This window comes from Phocoena phocoena, chromosome 15, assembly GCF_963924675.1.
Source record: "Phocoena phocoena chromosome 15, mPhoPho1.1, whole genome shotgun sequence".
Lineage (NCBI taxonomy): Eukaryota > Metazoa > Chordata > Mammalia > Artiodactyla > Phocoenidae > Phocoena > Phocoena phocoena.
In genome coordinates, this window is record NC_089233.1 from 44410240 (window position 1) to 44427646 (window position 17407).

The 17407-nt window shown below is 52.3% G+C and overlaps 1 protein-coding gene across 2 annotated transcripts; it reads right to left on the minus strand.

Annotated features, from left to right (window-relative positions):
• Nucleotides 1–4977: 4977 nt before the first annotated feature.
• Nucleotides 4978–14399, minus strand: VSX1 (visual system homeobox 1). Of its 2 annotated transcripts, XM_065892886.1 has the most exons (5): nt 13945–14399; nt 11646–11724; nt 11114–11237; nt 10115–10295; nt 7845–8920 (listed from the first exon to the last, which is right to left on the minus strand). In XM_065892886.1, the coding sequence occupies exons 1-5, from the start codon at nt 14366–14368 to the stop codon at nt 8631–8633; spliced, it is 1098 nt and encodes a 365-aa protein (XP_065748958.1). In that variant the 5' UTR covers nt 14369–14399; the 3' UTR covers nt 7845–8630. The 2 variants fall into 2 exon arrangements, with proteins under 2 accessions (XP_065748959.1, XP_065748958.1); XM_065892887.1 differs by lacking the exons at nt 7845–8920; nt 10115–10295 and adding an exon at nt 4978–4992 and having other exon boundaries at nt 13945–14368.
• Between the last annotated feature and the right edge of the window lie 3008 nt (nt 14400–17407).

The window sequence follows — 17407 nt, forward strand, 5'->3', positions numbered from 1 at the left end:
AGGTTCGGGAGACCCACCTGTCCCCCTCAGCAGACCCAGCACTGAGCCACCAGAGCTCCCCGCTCCTTGGCCCCTGTTCTCCTCACTCCCACAACTCCCTTCAGTGATGGACCACCACCCACCCCGTGTGCATGGGCCAACATGGAGGCTGTCAGCTCAACAGCAATGAACTAGACACAGCCCCTGAGCCCAAGGGCACGACCAAGGAAAGGGGGAGACAGGGAGACAGGCACCAAATCAAATGACTGAAATGCGAAGCAAAACCAATACAGAAAATCCACACTAAGAGCCTTGAAGTGGGTAGGAGGAAGGAGAGGATGCAGCTGCTGGGGGTCTGGGATGGGCTGCACAAGGGTATCAGGCTCCCTGCCCCCAGGCCCGCATTTCCCGATGTCCCCATGACCTCAGTGGCAGCGATGACGTGTGGGCACACTCGTATCCGTGGCTTCAGCAGTTGGGTCTCCAGGACCCCCACGAAGCGCCCTGTAACCCTGCACACCAGATCCCCGGGAGGAAACATGCACACAGCAGCCCCAGGGCAGGAGGGTTCACCACCAACGAGTGGGAGAGACCAGATGTGAAAACCAGAACAGACTCCAGGTGGCACAGGGCTGGCAATGGTGTCCTCCCAGAGCTGGGGACCCCCATCTGCTTAGGATGGGGCCATGTGGAGCCAGCAGACCTCGGGGTGGGTCTGTTCTCATGCAGCTCTTGCAACAAGCTCCCTAAATGCCGTCAACACCAGATCCTGGAACCCCTTAACTCCCTCTAGCCCTCTGTGAGCAGGAAAGACTGAGGTGTCATCCATCCACAAACCACAAGAAGGACTTTGGCTTTTGAGTTCTCCGTGGCCCCCAGCAGACACTCCCACAGTCCACAGTGGTCAAGAGCGCCATCGGAGAAGACAGCGGCATCTCTTGTGATGTGTCTTTGGTACCTCCAGGAACCGGTTCTCTCGCTGCCCAGGTCCACAGGGACCTCACAGCCATGGCCCCTTCCGCCTCTCTGCATGGACACTTGCTGTGGCAGCAGGCCAGGGGCGATCACCAGACACAGAAGGTCCCTCTGAGGGCCGAGCTCTAGGAACTGTGAGCCGTGGCCACCGTCACCCGTGGATCAAGCCCTGGCTTCCTCCTCCGTCCACCTCGAGGAAGCCGGGTGGACAGAGGGCGCTGTCAGGGAGCCAGGACAAGCGCACCAGGCCCTCGCGCTGCCCCCAGCCCACCGTGCAGTAAGTGCCTCGGTGTTGTCATGTGCAAGATGAATGAGTGGGAGCCAGACCCTGAATCCTTCGGCTCTCGAACGCCAGGTGCTGTGTTTATCCCCATGGGGATATGGCAGACAGAGTATCCGGCTTTTTCTGTTTCCGTAAAATCATAGCTTCTAAGGCATGGGGGTGGCACAGGCGTATTTAAGGGCTAATGAGCTTAAATCTCATGCCCTCCCCGCCCCTTCCCTTGTCTTTCTTTGGCTCCCAACTAGTAGACTGCCCCCTCCCAGCTAGAGGGCTGCTGTTCCCCTCAGTCTGCTGTTTCTCCTCCCACTTCAGGGCTCCAGCAGTGAAGTCATGCCTCCCTCCCCTCACCCCCGAACCCCAGCTCACTTCCTGCAGTCTCCTGTTGAAGCCGTCCCCCTAGAACCAACTGTATCCTGGACTCAAGTGCAACCAGGGATAAACAGATTTTGGTCCAACAGCTTCTGAGAATGGCAGCAGTTCTGGCTGGGAACGTTTGTATTTTGACATGCATAAAATTAAAAATTGAGGGGCTGGGCAGCTAGGGAAGGTGCTCTCGGCTGAGTCTCGGAGTTTCCTTTGAGACCGAACCGCGAGCAGCGGGCAGGTAGAGGGGGAGGATGCTTCTACTGCCAAGGGCAAGGGGGCAGGACGGCCAAGGGCAACAGTGCTTAGAAGAGCCGGCTCCCACACCAAGACCTCATCCTGAACAGCCTGTGGGTTTCCCACACACGCCAGAAAGCCCCTGTGGCCACTTGTCCTCGTGGTTCATCCTGCAGGTCCATCGTCTGGCAGAGGCCTGTGCAGTCCCCTCACTCTGAACCCGAGGTCCCGATGCTCAGTGGTGGCTGCCCTGTCCCCTTCATGGTCTCAGGCCAGTGGAAATACCTGCTCAGACGCTCGTTTGGCAGTGATCGCCCTGGATGCTGGGCTCCTTGGGATCAGAGGAGGATGAGAGGTACGGAGTGAAACCAGGGAGCAGCTTCTGGGCTGGTCTGAGAGATCGGTCTCTTTTTCTGCCTGAGACAGCAGAGGCAGCTGAAAACACATCACCATCCCTACCTGGGGCCTCTGGAATGTCTCTGGGGCTCCCCAACCTCTCAGCTCAATCAACCCAAATGTGAGGGTTTATGATATGAGCACGACCTTGAGACAAAGGCCACGACAGGGAAGGGTCAGCCAGCAAACATGTGCTGACCGCCTGGGATGGACACCGCTTCCTCTGGGGCTGGCCCCTGGGGGTCCCAAAGAAATTAAACAGAGCCCAGCCCTGAAGGCACCAGCTGAGAATCCAAGAGGGTGTGTGTGGATTGAGCAGGGGCCCAATGAATCTGGATTGATTGATTGATTGCGGATTGATTGAATGGGAAGATGAGGGATAGAAAACAAAACAATCAAATTTCTAGTACCCAGTGCCCATTTTGACAAACTTTAAAGCTGGCCAACACTGCCACCTAGTGATGGATTCTGCCTTTAACTTCGAAGTTGCTTCAGGACCAGCGGACAGGAAGAACACAGCGCGGGCCTCGAAGCCACGTCTCCATCAAGGGAAGTCCAGGAGCATATCCTGAACAATGAGGCCCTCATCAACGAAGACTAGTTGCGTCCAGAACAGCCCTGAACTTGAGGGACAGACAATCTGGGGAAGGAGAGGAGAGATCTAGTGTAAGCGGCAGAGAGAGATTAAGGTGGTGGACTGGGCATAGGAAATAGCGGGAATTATTTATTTTAAATGATGATAAATTGAAAAATGATGAGGCCTTTGTGTCTGAGTCCGTGTGGGCTCCTATAACAAAGTATCATAAACTGGGCAGTTTAACCACAGAAAGGATGGCTAACGAAACAGTTACATGACTGTAGACATTTCAAAGGAGAGACGACCACCGTCGGTGGCTCAGTGGGTGGGTTGGAAGGATGGGTAGAAAAATTCCTCTACACAAACGTGTTCAAGCTGTGCTTTTAGATGTTTGACCCGCAAGTCAGGCCAGAGCACAGCCACATGCCTGCCAACAGGTGGCGCCAGCATGTTATTGGTGATGATTGACTTATTTATCCGTTTACTTTGATGGAAAGGGCGAAAAGGCAGCCAGCCTTGGATGAATTTTTAAGAAGTGGGGAGGATCCAGAGAAGTCAGAACGAAACCATGGGTCTCTACCGTTCCCTTCTGATAGATGCCTTTTTTTTGGCTGTGTTGGGTCTTCTTTGCTGCGCTCAGGCTTTCTCTAGTTGCCACAAGCGGGGGCTACTCTTCATTGCTGTGCGCGCGCTTCTAATTGCGGTGGCTTCTCTTGTTGCGGAGCACGGGCTCTAGGCTTCAGTAGTGTGGCACACGGGCTTAGTTGCTCCGTGGCATGTGGGATGTTCCCGGACCAGGGCTCGAATCCGTGTCGCTTGCATTAGCAGGCAGATTCTTAACCACTGTGCTACCAGGGAAGTCCCTTGATAGATATCTGTGTGGAAGCCTTAACTTGGAGGGTGCTTCTGTAAGAACAGCTTTGCGCGCCTTTCCTTGGGCCCAGATGTCATGGGTGTGATTCTGCTCTCACCAGCCGGGTAATAGATTTGGGAAAGAATACAATACACTTGGGAGATCAGTGCTTTCTGTCCTAAGGTTGTTGAACCCTTTGCGTCATCGGGGAGTCCTGCACGTGGGGCGCGCACTAACAGGGACCATCAGTGGTGACAGGGACACAGCACGCTTATTTTGGGCAGAACACAGCTGTGTGAGAAACTCCCCAAGGAGGAGCAAACTTTGGCAACATCAGAGGGTGTAGCTGAAGGTGGTCATGCACCAAAACAGGGTATGCAGCAGCCTGTGGGATCCCTGATGAAATCCTGTGAACGGGACCTGAATGAGAAGAAGTTAACATCGGAAAACAGAGAGTTTCACAGTAATTCTCTGAGAGCAGGTCTCCCTAGAGCTATACTCAAGACAAAATTCTTGGTCCCATTCCCAGGATTCTGAAACCTTTGCAATCCCTACTCAGCTTCCAAAGTGAGGCTCGAAGAATCCCAAGACCAATATCAGATCAATGGCCCAGTGTTCTTTGGCTGCCATTACACATGTGTCCAATCATGGCATTGTACACCTCAAACGTACACAATGGTCTATCAATCAATTATATCTCAATCAAGCTGGAAAAACAGAGGTAAGGGGTCTGATGGTGTATACATCTTAATCTCAAACGGTTCGGAAAAATATAACGTGTGGACAGAGAGATGAGATGATAGACGGGTGGAAAGAGGGGCTGAGGCTTGGTAAGCCTCGCTGAAGAAAGACCCACAAAACTGTCAGCAAAATAAAATGGTTGTTTTGAACCACAGCCTTGGGGCAACTGAAGCATCTTCTAGACCCAAACATCTAAAAGCTTTATAGTTCTGCCTTTCACATTTGTCTAATCCACCTGCACATATTTTCCTGTGAGGTGTGAAACTGATGTCCATTTCATTTTTCCCCGTTTGGATAAACAATTGTCCCAATAACATATCAAACAGTGAGCCCTTTCCTTCGTGGCCGGCCTTGCCACCTCTGTATCCGCATGCGCGTATGCTCCCTGCTCTTGGGTCTGTCTGCTTCCCCAGCCAGCACTCTCAGGCCTGACCGTACAGCTTCACCCGAGTGTCCACATGAGGCAGAACAAGTCGCCGCCTCTGTCTGCTTCAAGGCTGGCTTAGCTCTTCTGGCCTTGAGCCTTATAAACTTGAGAATCATCTTAGCAAGTTCACTTAATTTCTCTGCAGCTCAGTTTCTCACCTGCTGTGAGAATAAAAAAAGACAATATGGACATGATTTGTAGACCACAGAGAATGATAGTTTTAGTTTATCGTATTTATACTGGTAAACTTAAGAAAACGACACTGATTGCTATATCTTGTTCTTCTGTCATTTCTGAAAATATCTCCTGGAGTCACGCATGTTTCTCAGGCACTGATGTGCTGCTCCTGTCACCAAAGTGCAGCGGGGGTGACACTGGTTCATAGTAGGAATCTGTCCAAATTGGCCTTGCTAAAATTATAATTTTTTAAAAATCTCCTTTTTGGCTTTTATAGCCACATTTCAGCTGGAAAGCAATTTTGAAAGCTGGAGACAATTCAGTCCTGCTGTCAGTGGTCAGATTCCAATTTGCTGCATGGTTTGAGTAAGGGCTGAAGGGGGACTGTGTGTTTCCTGTCAAGTTGGCACTTCTGTTGACCTGACAGGAGATGCAGGCAAAATACGGACTCTATCCTTAAACGTTTTCATTGTATTTTTAAATGAGATTTTGTCCTGTGTGTGCTTAGCCCTAAATTGAGAAAGAGGAATTTCTATTTTAATAATATTATTAATATTAATAATCACTATTTTATTATATTTTTACATACTAACTTTACAAAACTTAGAAAATATGAAAAAAAAGACCAAAAGTATCCATTTACCATGATCCAAAGATAAATGCTCTGAACGTTTCAAAGGAATTTCATCTGCCTTCTTTTCTTCTTTTTTAGTGTCACATATACTATTTCAAATCCTGCCTGTGGCCAGCCTGTCCCTTGGCTGGTCAGCGGCCACTCCTTTTTCTTCTTTGCTGGAAGGAGCCCAAATATACTTAGCTTTAGGGCGAGAGAAGCTTGGGGAACGCAGGTGCATTTTTGGTCTAAGCCCAACGAGGAATTCTGCCCCCTTGACTCACGATTGGTTTAGGCCCAAGAGTGACAGAAGTTCTGACCAATGGGGAGTGAGGAAGCCTGTCGAGCGCCGAGCACCCTGGCCTGGACAAACAGGACAGGCGAAGGAGGCAGAAGGACAGACCCTACCTGGGTCCCCCAGCTGCTGGAAGGCCCAGCCCAGATTTAAGTTCACCGGACAGTGCATGGTTGTCCACGTTGGGCATGTCCCTCTCCTGTGCCCAGCGGCCCCCGGGTGGAGTTCTGCTGTGCCCCTGGGACTCTTCTTAAACGCTGTTTGCACAGTGTTCCAACCGGTTATTATCCCATGATTTACTTAGTGGATCCCATGTTGCTAAATAATGATGATGACAAGTGTTCTCACTGGGGTCTTGATACTAACGGGAATGCCAGTAATCGTGTAACAATAGTATTTATTTTGCTCTTTCTCTACCATGCTGGAAACCAAGGCAAGCACTTTACTCACATCCTTCCATTTAATCTCCACGAAAACAACGGTGTTCTATTATGATCCCCATTTTATGACTGAAAATACTGAGACATTAGTGTCCTTATACATTTTAAATGGTCTATATTACTGGTTCTAGTCCCTTTCTCTTTTGCCTCTTCCTGTTTTCTCCTTTTTTAGATAATTTTGCCCAAATTTAGATAAATTTGTCCACTATTTGTATAGTTCTATGGCAGTTAAGTTTCTTTATTTCATTTTTATTCTGCTTTACATATCTTTTTCTACTTGTATCCTTTTTTGGGTTCGTTTAGGAGTTTTCAATCAGCAACTTTTTTTTATAATTAAGTTTAATTTTTTTTAATTTTTAAAATTTATTTTTGGCTGCGTTGGGTCTTTGTTGCTGCGCATGGGTTTTCTCTAGTTGTGGCGAGTGGGGGCTACTCTTCACTGTGGTGCACAGGCTTCTCATTGTGGTGGCTTCTCTTGTTGTGGAGCACGGGCTCTAGGCGTGCGCGCTTCAGTAGTTGTGGCTTGTGGGCTCAGTAGTTGTGGCACACGGGCTTAGTTGCTCCATGGCATGTGGGATGTTCCCGGACCAGGGCTCAAACCCATGTCTCCTGCATCGGCAGGTGGATTCTTAACCACTGAGCCACCAGGGAAGCCCCCACATGGCAACATTTCATGAACCTCTTTCCATGTAAGTATGCCTCATTGTTATCATTTTTAGTGGCTGCATAATATTTTATTTTATGAGTGTGCTGTATGTAAGTTGCACAGGTTACTAGCTCCCTCCCCCAAACTCAAGCCTGGATAAACTAGAAAGAGAGATGGAGGCAAGAATCTGAGAACCGGCCTGAGGCAGCAGAGGGTCCAGAACAGGTGTGGCCACATCGCTCAGGGCCTGCTCTGCAGGTCCAGCGGGACAGAGAGAAGGTGACTTCCAGATTCTTCCCAGCACCTGCCCTCCCGCCCGTCAGCCCCAGGCTTCAGCTGAGCTCTTGGTGCCAGAATGAATGAGAGAAGGTGGGGCTCATTGTTAGCTGCTGTTGCTGCAGTAAGGATAGGTGACATTTAATTTTCACAAAAGTCTGGGACAATCACAGGATAAGAGAAACAGACCAAAGGAAGGAAACCGTGTTTTCTCATCCGGAGAGACGGCAGAGCTAGGCCCAGCCCGAAGGGCGGCGGCGCCCATTCCCAGAGGAAGCCACCTGCTTAGAGGGTCCTCACCCTCCTTCCCACGCTTTCTTCTTCAACGAGAGCCGTGTTTCCCCCTCAGCCTCCCCATCAGCAAGGTGTAAGCTCTGGACTCTGAACTCAGAAAAGAGAATTAGACACCGACGCTGCCCCATAGGAATTTACAGAGCGACACAGGGTAAGTGCTGCAGCCCGAGCGTGAAACACTTGGGGTATAATGTTTCCAGGCTAATGGAGGCGCCCTCGGCAGGGCCAGCAGGAGGTGCACGTGCAGAAAGAGGGGGTGTGTGAGACACCAACACACCACAAAACGTTTATTTTAAAATAATAAATAAAGGAAAGGAAATACAGGCGAGGAAACATTCACGAAATCAAGTCACTAAAGTGCTCTCAAACATAAATTTTAAAAAACCAAGAAGCCTGGTCTGAACTTAAAACACTGTTTATAGATATTCAACAGTTGCTCAGATATGGTCCTGTGCTGTTTCAGAAGGGAAGGGAGAGAGGACTTTCTTGGTTGGAATGACAGACCCGATCAAATGACACTCAGGAGGACATAGAATCATTGCCTAACAAGAAAATGAAAAAGTCCAAAGCCAAGTTCAAGGTAAAAATGTTATGTTTCATTCATATGAGTTCTGCATGAAGTCTTCAGTATCTATGAAGATATGTGATTCTCTGTAGGTTAAATAATTTTGTATTTTTGGATTCAAAGTAAGGACAGCAGACTTAACCTGTGAGTCTACACAGTATATTGAACCAAATCTTGGGATGTCTGGCAGTGAAAATGGGTTTTGGACTTAATATCCTCCCTCCTCAAGTTCTACAGAAGAGAATAAAAGTTTTACACCAAATTAACTGATTCATGTGCCTTTAAGGAATGATTTCCATTCTAGAATGAAATGGAATTTTCCATAAGTCACCATTTGTCTTCTTAAAGCAAGTGGCATTGCATTTCATCCTGACACCGGAAGAAGAAAATCCAACTGAGAGTATTTGTCTTCGACAACTTTTGTCTTTTGAAAAAAGCTGGTGAGGAATGTGCACATTTCCAGCCTTTGGTGGGGGAGAGGGGACCTGCAGCCTCATAAGGCCCCCTCCTTCCCTGGCTGGAGCCCCTCTAGCCCCTCAGAGTCTGAACATCCTTGGGTACCAGACCCCTGCTGCGCTCTCTTGGTCTCCTGACGTGTGGTGCTGGAGAGATCAATGGCCACGTCTTCCAAGCCGCTCTCGGGGCTGCCTTCCTCCAAGCCCCTCTGGGGTCCTGCCTGATGCGGGCTAGAACCTTCCTTGAGGTGGTCAGAGCCCCAGAGTCCTGCCAGCTTTTCTTCACTTTCTGCTTTCCTTATCATCCCTGTGGATTTTTTATGCATCCCTTGCAAAAAAGGAAAATAAATAAAAACAGATATCTCTAAATACAGCAATTAAGTCAATTTCTTCCATGTCACTGTTCTCCAAATCCCATTAGAATTTCCCTTATTGGTACCTGTCTTGGGGCCTGCAGGAGAGTGTCGTAGGTAACTCTCAACATCAGGGGTTGTAGACTGGTGTCTGCCAGCTGGACACAGCCAGCAAAGTGCCTTGTTTGGATGACATGGTGATTTTTAAATTTTTATTTTAAAACTTGTTGGCAACATTTTAAAATCAGGAGATTTACATCAAAAGTCAAACTTCCAGCTTCTCTCAAAAAGTCAGATGTCTGGCAGCACGAGGCCCAGTTTCTTGTTCGGCCACAGACCTGCGGACTCAGTAAGCTCCACCCAACCTGCTCGTGTAAACTCAGAGGGGTGGGCCCGGTTACCTGCCCAAAGTTCCCTCCAGGCTCTCCAACCCTTGAGGGCAAAGGTGATTGGTTTTTTCAGTTCCGGCACAGTGTCAGGTGGGTAGGGCTTCAAAAAGTGTTTGCTGAACAAAGCCCCTCCTCCTCCCCAGCCTAAAATGCCCCCTCGGCCCCCTAATCCTAATCTCACACCCTGCCCAGCGTGCTGTCTGTCACTCATTCCTCCAAGCCCGAGTGTCTCTGGTAACAGCCAACAGACCAGTAAGGGTGCCAGCTCCTCAGAATGCCCCGCCTCAAAGCTTGGACCTCACCAGTGAAGACTGTTCCAGCACCAAGAACTAGGGGACAGAACAGCTACACGGCAGATTATTAATGGCCGAGCCAGGACCAGGAACTGGACCTCCTGAGTTCAGGGTGCAAGGGGTTAACAGTCTGCAGGTTCACTGCCTGCGCCTTCCCGCTTCCTATTACCATGAGCTCTGAACTGTATGGTTTCCAAAACCTCTAACAGCTCTCAACATTTGGGAAACATATTTCATATAATGAAAGTGTGTCATTCCACTCATAAAACCAGGGCCTGATTGGACCTGTCTACACACTGCCTACGTAGTTCCAATGAAAAATAAGGCAACTGATCAGAGTCCAAGCCTTGTAATTCATTAAGAATTGGATGTGATATTCTGGGCCTGAATCTGAGTAAATTTACATTGCTTGGCTTGGCAACGGCCACCGGGCATGCGGACCCCCAACATCTCTGGCAGGACACGGCCACAGGACCCTCTTCCTTACCCAGGAGCCAGGGCACACAGGAGCCCAGCAGGCCGCCCTCCGCGGAGCCGAGGACTGAGTCGGGCAGCGGGATGCAGTGTCGTACCATCGCCCCGTAGAGCCCGTATTCAGCCATCACGCTGCTGCCGTCCCAGCGCTTCTCCCGCTTCCGCCACTTGGCCCGCCGGTTTTGAAACCAGACCTGGATTGAGGCGGGAGGGGAAGCAGAAGGGCTTACGGGAGGCGACCCCAGCACAGAGGGGCACAGGTGCACCCTCTTGGGGGCACCTGGGACCCAGGCCTTTCTCGTGGCTCGCAGGACTGGTCGTGCTGGGTGATCGGGACCAATTTCCACCGAGGTTTCCACGGATCCAGGGATGACAAAACAAAATCAGAGTATCCCACAGTGTGTAAAGAAGTCGATTTTTACACTGATGGGAGCAGCTCACCAGGGCAATGGTCTCTTCTAACCTCGGTTGTTGGATTGCTTTATCTTCATAATAGTGTCGATTATTGTTAAGCTGTTTAAAAAGACTGAGTGGCATATCTTCTGACCTGGCGAGGATGTGCTGTCAGCACAGAGACTGAGGCACACACAGGACGGCTTTCTATAAAGACAAAGACCAATCCTGTGTGCCTGTGAGTACATGTTCCAGGGCCAGATGTGCATATGGCATGGGGACAGTTTGCAGAAAAGCCTCGTCAGGCTATTTACACTGGTTTCTTTGAGGGTTTGCAATGGAGTGATAGTCATTTTTTCATTAATATCTTGACATAGTTTCTAGATGCAGCACACACTGTGTAATTTTTAAGAGTGATTTAATAAAAGGAAAAAAGGCTTGAAGGTTACAGGGGTCATCCTCTCTAAATGAACACAAAGGAAAGCTCTAGCATCTAAGTAACCTGCGATTTGGGTGCGGAGGGGGAAGTGCTGGGCTGTTTAGAGGTGGCTGTGGGCTGACTCACTGCTTGTAAGGGCAGCATGTTCTCTGTGGTGTCTCTGGGTGGTGGGACCTGCACCTGTATTCGGTCTTCGGGGAGTTCGGTCTTCACGGCCAGCATTTCCCGGGCGTACACGTCAGGGTAGTGGGCCTCGCTGAAGGCCTTCTCCAGCTCTTCCAGCTGGTGGGCGGTGAAGACGGTCCTGGAGGGAGACCCGAACACACACGTGGGCACATGTCCACAGGAGACTGCAAGGCTTCCAGCCTCAGAGGACCCCATGCCTGGCCCCTCTTTGTCTACTTCATGAAAACTGGATGCCCCACCTCTGAATGATTAGCCTCTGGAAAGTCCACAATTTAATTCAGACCAAACAAAGTTCTTTAGGTCTTTTTTTCTCCTCAGTGAATTCCATCAGCTCATTCTAGGAAGACCCATTTTAAAGGCCCGCAAAATTGTATCTTTAAAATGCTACCAAGGCTGACCTGCAACCCCCTGGGAATTGCAGAACTACATTCCCAAATGGCTACTGAGCCCTTCCCGCTGCTGCCCTAATGCAGGGCCAGCTGATTCTCAGGCACTGTGTCCCAAGGAAAGGGGTGAGGGCAGGTACCTATGCCTCCGCTTCTTCCTCTTGCCGGGGGCGGGGGACGCCTTCAGGTCACTCCTGTCTTCACATGGGCTGTCCTCATCTGTGAGCACAAGGAGAGAGGGAGGACTTTCAAGGTGAGCATATTTTTCACTTTGTTTTCTGGATTTTACTTTGAGTACTGATGCTGTGAACCTGCTGGGGATGTGAATATTTACAAGTTCGCATTTTTCACACCATGCTCCAGGTGCGGAGCTTAGCACTGCTCGTGCATTATCACCGTTCTTCTCCATAAATTAAAAGGACTCCAAGGCAGCTCTTTTTACAGAGGAGGAAACCAAGGCACAGAGAGATTAAGTAACTTGCCCAAGGTCACACAGGTAGTCAACAGTGGGGTTGGGATTCAAACCCCAGACTGTGTGAAGCCAAAGCTCCTTGAACACTAATTGCATTTCCTGTCCCTTCAGCTTCCAAATTCATCCCCTTCCTTCTGCCTCTAACTCACCTTCCTCATCTTAACCAATACACCAACATTTCTCAAAGGGAGGACAGAGGTTTGTGACATCAGACCCTCATCAGAGCTGGCCCCCTGCCCTGCTGTACCGATTCCAAACCTCTGGAAGTGGAATCTGGGAAATTCATTCTTGGCAAATGTGCCCAGATGATTCATAGATGGCAGGTGAAATAATTTTAAGAACCCAATCCACTATGCTTTATCTTTTGAAATCCATTATATCAAAAGATCTAGGTTGAAAGGAAGGTTAGAAGACCAAACTATTGTCAGGTTCATTGTTAAAAAGCATATTTGCTTCAAGACACTAAAAAGTGAATTAAGAAACGCAAAAATAGTAAAATAATGTCAGTTTTACTCCTACATCAATTACTTCACCAGAAAAATTGGATTATAATATTATGCTATCCATGCTGTCCAATCTGGTATACCAATAGATATGTAAGGTTATTGAAATGTGGCCAGTCTGAATTGAGACCAGCTGTAAATGTGAAATAGTCAGTGGATTTTGAAGACCTAATACCCCCAAAAGTAAACTATTAATAATTTTTATATTGAGTACATGTAAAACGACAATGTTTGGTATGTATTGGATTAAATAAGATAGAGTATTTAAATTTGTTTCAACTATTTATTTTTCCTTTTTAACGTGGCTTTGAGAAATCGTTACTCGCAGTCACATTCTACTGGACAGTGTTGGTCTTGGTCTTGAGAAACGCCCTCACAGACTAGGATTGCATTTTGCCTTTAGCGTTACGGTCCTCACATCAAAGAGCCCATCCTATGAATGTGGCTCCTGCATTTTTAGTGAAACAACTAATAGGGGGGTTCATTTGATCTTACCTAGACACTCATGAAACAAAGTCTTTTTAGAGCTGGGTGGACACTGGCCTGCCTGCTGATCCCGTCTGCTTACTTTTTTTTTTTTTTTTTTTTTTTTTTTGCCTCGCTGCGGGGCATGCAGGACCTTAGTTGTTCCCGGACCACCGTACCTGCTTCGGTGGAAGCGCAGAGTCTTAACCACTGGACCTCCAGGGAAGTCCCCCGCCTGCTTCCTTTAATCAACAGTGGAGACCACTACACTCTTTCTGCCTCGGCTGCCTGGATGCTCAGCTCTGCGGTCCGCTACATAGTTTCTCTCCGTCCACCCCTTCTCGTGTAATTCTCCGTTCTCTTCCCCCACACCCCAAACCTCTCGATTTCTCGGCCCTGTCTTTGTAGATTTCCATTGCTCCCTTCTGTTCCCCACAATCCACCCCGACTTCTCTAAGGAGCTGGGCACAGCTACCATAAGACGGGCGAGCTCGCTTCTCACGTGCTGGAAGGAGGGGAGAAGCGCGGTACCCAGACTCGCTTTTCAGCACAGGGAGGACAGTTCCAGGCCTCCGCCCCGCGCTCTCCAAGAGCCGGACAATTCGTCAATCAATTCAACAAACCCCCCAGCTCTGGCGGGCACCGGGTTCTGTGCCACTGACGAACGAGGCAGGGCCAGGCCTCCCGCCCTCTGCCGTTCCCAGAGGCCGAGCCTCGCGCGGGCACGGGGGAAAGGCCCCCGGAGACCGCGACCGGGTCGCTGAGACCCCAGGGTGGGTCCAGACCGGGTGGTGGTGGTGTCGGCGGGACCAGACCCGGAGGAGAGGTCAGGGGCAGAGGGCGCGGCTGCGAGAATGCGTTCCCCGGCGAGGCCACGCTCTGGGGTCCCGACTTCCCTAGATCTGGGGGGCTGCGTTGGGCTTGGCGGGGCCCCGGAGTGTCACCCTGCGCGCCCGAGCCGAGGGAAGGGACAGGAGTGGCACGGACTGGCCTCCTTACCGGACGTCGAGACGCTCTCGCTGCGCTTCGGGCGGGCGGCCGGGGTCGGCGGGCGGCCGGGGACTCGCGGGGCGCTGGGCTCAGGCCCCTCGGCCGGCAGGAAGGGCACGTCTGCGAGGAGGAGGCAGGGCGCCCGGGCGGCCGCAGGGGGCTGCGCGCCGAAGCCGCAGAGGAGGCCGAGTCCCAGAGGGAGGGCCCCGCGCGCCAAGCAGGAGCCCCAGAGCCGTGGACCCGCGCAGGGCGCGGCCGCGGGGCCTTCGCAGCCGGATCCCGGCCCGGGGCCAGCAGGTGCGGGCAGCTCAGCCTCCAGGCCCAGCAGGTCGGTGATGGCAAAGCCCCGGGGGCGCGAGCCGGTGGGCGGGCCTCCGGGCACCAGTGCCCTGCTCCTGGCACGCCCGTCGGAAAGCGCGTCTCGACCGGTCATGGCTTCTTAGGCGGCGAGGCTGGACCCTCTCTCGGTAACCTTTGCGGAGGGGGCGCAGCTCTGAGGACGATTTATAGAGTCGGGCGCCAGGAGGGCTCCAATCAGCGGGGCGCGGATGCGTCACGCCTTGGACCCCGCGAGATGGGGACGCCACCAGTTACCCTCCCTTCGGTCGCCGCCCTCCCAGCTGCGGTGCCCTCAATCAGCTCCCACTCCCCTCTCCTTTCCAGTTGTCCCCCTGCCCACCCCCACTCCCGTTCTCGGTGGGAGGAAAATAGGCAGCAGACAACTCTATTCCTAGAATAGAGTCGTCCCCTCCCTAAACCTCTACTCGGAAAGCCGCAGGCTCCAGATCCCGATTCTGTTCTCTCCCCTTCCTGATACTCCGGCGGAGGCCCCGCTCGCAGCCTCCCTGAAGCCTCCCTCCCCGCATCCAGTCACCCATTAAGACCAAGGCCCCATTCCCAGCCACACTCTCAACACTACCGATATGACCCCCTCCAGCCCTCCAACGCCACCGCTGGAGGCAAGGCCTTCCCCGAAAATCCCCAAGGGGAAAGGAGTGGAAAACGTTCATTTAACCCGTGCCCACTCCAACTCCAGCCAAACCCACCCCAGCGTTCTAATGGCCGAGCCGTCCGGGTCGCAAAATTCACACACTGAAGGAGCTGAAGAAGAAGTAGAGAGAGGCGGGAGCGGCCGGGCCGGGCCAGGGCGTCGGAGAAGGGCGCCGGGTTTTGCAAACTGCATTACAGGAGGTCCAGTGAAATCAGAATTTCAGATGAACTGTGATTCTTTTAAATTATAAGTGTGTACCAGTATTTTATCTGGCGACCCCTAAGTGGGGATGGTAAATTGGAAAATAGGGCCTGTCTACTGGGACCCACCCCTCTTCATAGAGGCTAACAAATTATTGTCAGATTTTATGACTATTCAAAGAAAGCGTGATTTTCACGTGCAGTGCCCATATTTGTTAAAGTGGGCGCGAAACGAAACACGTGGGTAAACTTCTCCTGGCTCGCGCTCCGAAAATTTGAGCCCACCCAACCTGAATCGCTCGGAACCCTGAGCCCACCCTTCTCCAACGCGGAACCCGGGAAGCAGAATCTCTCAGTCCCGCCCCTGAGGGCGAGCGGCCAGGCGGGCGCCCAGCGAGGGGTGCGGCAGCTCTCACAGCGCCGCGCGGACGCCCCACGGGTCTCTGCGCGCACCATCAACACAGCCGGATCCGGAGTCGGACCCCGAGCCGAGCGGGGACGAGCCCGAGCCGAACCGGAACCCGAGCCGAGGAGGAACCCGAGCTGGAGCCGAACCCGGCAAAGTGGATCTACAGCTGGCTGCGCCTCGGGGTGGATCCTCTGCAAACCTGAGGATTAAACGAGGGGCTTCCGATAAAGATAATTACAAGAGGCTGCGCATTAACTTTTCATTATTAAAAGAAGACCCAAATCTCCCCCTCGCAAGCTGTTCCGGGGATTAGCAAAACAATAACTTTCCTTTGGGATAATTGTCCTTTGAGTCGCTCGGGGTCGGGGGCGGCTTTAGACGCCAGCGTCGTTTTTGGCTCCGCCAGGAATTTCTCCCAAAATTTATCTCTGGGTTTAGGGGAAGGTGTTAGGGGTACAGGACCCAGCCAAGATGCTCTGGCTCTTGGCCCGGCAGAGCAGAAGTTTGTAAATCAGAATTTGGGGCCTCAGTTAAGGAAGACAGCTAACGATGCACACATTTGCAGACGTCCGGAGCAGGCAGGCTGGACAATTGGCCTTGAGGTGGCCCCGCCCGGGACATTTGCAAGGGACGGTCTCAGAGGCAGACGTGTGCGCCGCACCGGCAGCTTGGAGGGCCGACGGCGCCCCCTCGCCTGGGCCCGAGTCTCGAAGTTTCTGTCCCTCAGCCTCTGTCAGAGGAGGCCTCGAGTAGATGGCCAGGGACCCAGAGGTACCAAAAGGCCATCCGGGAGGAGGCCAACTTCGACAGCACCACACGGTGACCGCCACTCAGTGCCAACAGCACACCGGTTTCCAACCCCTTCGGAAGGATATTATAAACCCCATTTTGCAGATGAGAGAACCTGAGGTGTATTAACCCGCTCACACCTGACACGGAGAGAGAAATCGGGAGAGCAAAGCGAAGCAGAGAGAGACCCCGAGAGCCCCGAGGTTGGAGCTATAAGGGGACCTTGCAATTCCTGAACAGAAGAGTCACTGCCCCCTCCTCCGGCCACACCGCGGGAGGGACCAGGATGGAGGGAGAGCTGAACCCCGGGCGCCTTCCTTTCCGCGGCGTGGCGGCGGCGGGAGCGCGGCGCGGGCGGGCATTCTTACTGCCCCCTCCCGGGTAAGAAGCGCCGCGCCCCGCTACGCTAATCCGCGCCACCACTCCCACCCCTAGCTCCTGCGGGTCCACTCGCGCCCCTTGACTCTGCGGGATCGGCTCAGAAGACCCCACCCCTGGGGAGCCGGCGAGCGCTCTGCGCAGCGTCCGCCCAGTGGGGGAAGCGCGTCCAGTGCTTTAGGAGACTTGGAGCGAGCCGGCTCCGAGCCCACCCACGTTCCACGCGTCCCTCCGGGCGCCCGGGCGGTTGCCGAGTCTACGCAACTGGGCGACAGCGTTGGGGAATCCCTCGGCCGCCGGCGGGGTGGAAGGTAGGCGCCTCCCAGCCCCCCTCCCAACATATACAAATCTGCCGACAGAGCCAGAGGCCTCTAAGCGCGTCCCCGCCTGGGTCAACCCCCGGAGTCGTTTTGGAACCCTAAATCCGTTAAGGGGTCCGGATCTGCCTTCATCAACCAGGATTATCTGGGATTTAACTAATCAGTAAAGGTTTCTCCGCTCAATATTTTCCAGGGAAGGTTTCCAGCCCCTGTCTGTGGCCAGCCACTAATGTGCTCTCCGCTTCCCTCGTTCTCCCTGCGTGGACGCGTCCCGGCTCCTCGCCAACGACAGCCGTCTCGGGCTTTTCGGAGCCGCCCCCCCGGCCAGGCTGGTAGCATAAAGCGCAGATGCGCTAGGAGCGGGATGTGCACCGCGAATAAAGAG

What these genes read in the sequence shown, in the direction of transcription:
- VSX1 (XM_065892886.1), bottom strand. Translation starts at nt 14,368, where the DNA reads ATGACCGGTCGAGACGCGCTTTCCGACGGGCGTGCCAGGAGCAGGGCA. An exon ending in CGAGAGCGTCTCGACGTCCG is followed by an intron (nt 11,725 to 13,944) that starts GTAAGGAGGCCA and finishes TTGTGCTCACAG; the next exon opens with ATGAGGACAGCCCATGTGAA. An exon ending in AGGAAGAAGCGGAGGCATAG is followed by an intron (nt 11,238 to 11,645) that starts GTACCTGCCCTC and finishes GTCTCCCTCCAG; the next exon opens with GACCGTCTTCACCGCCCACC.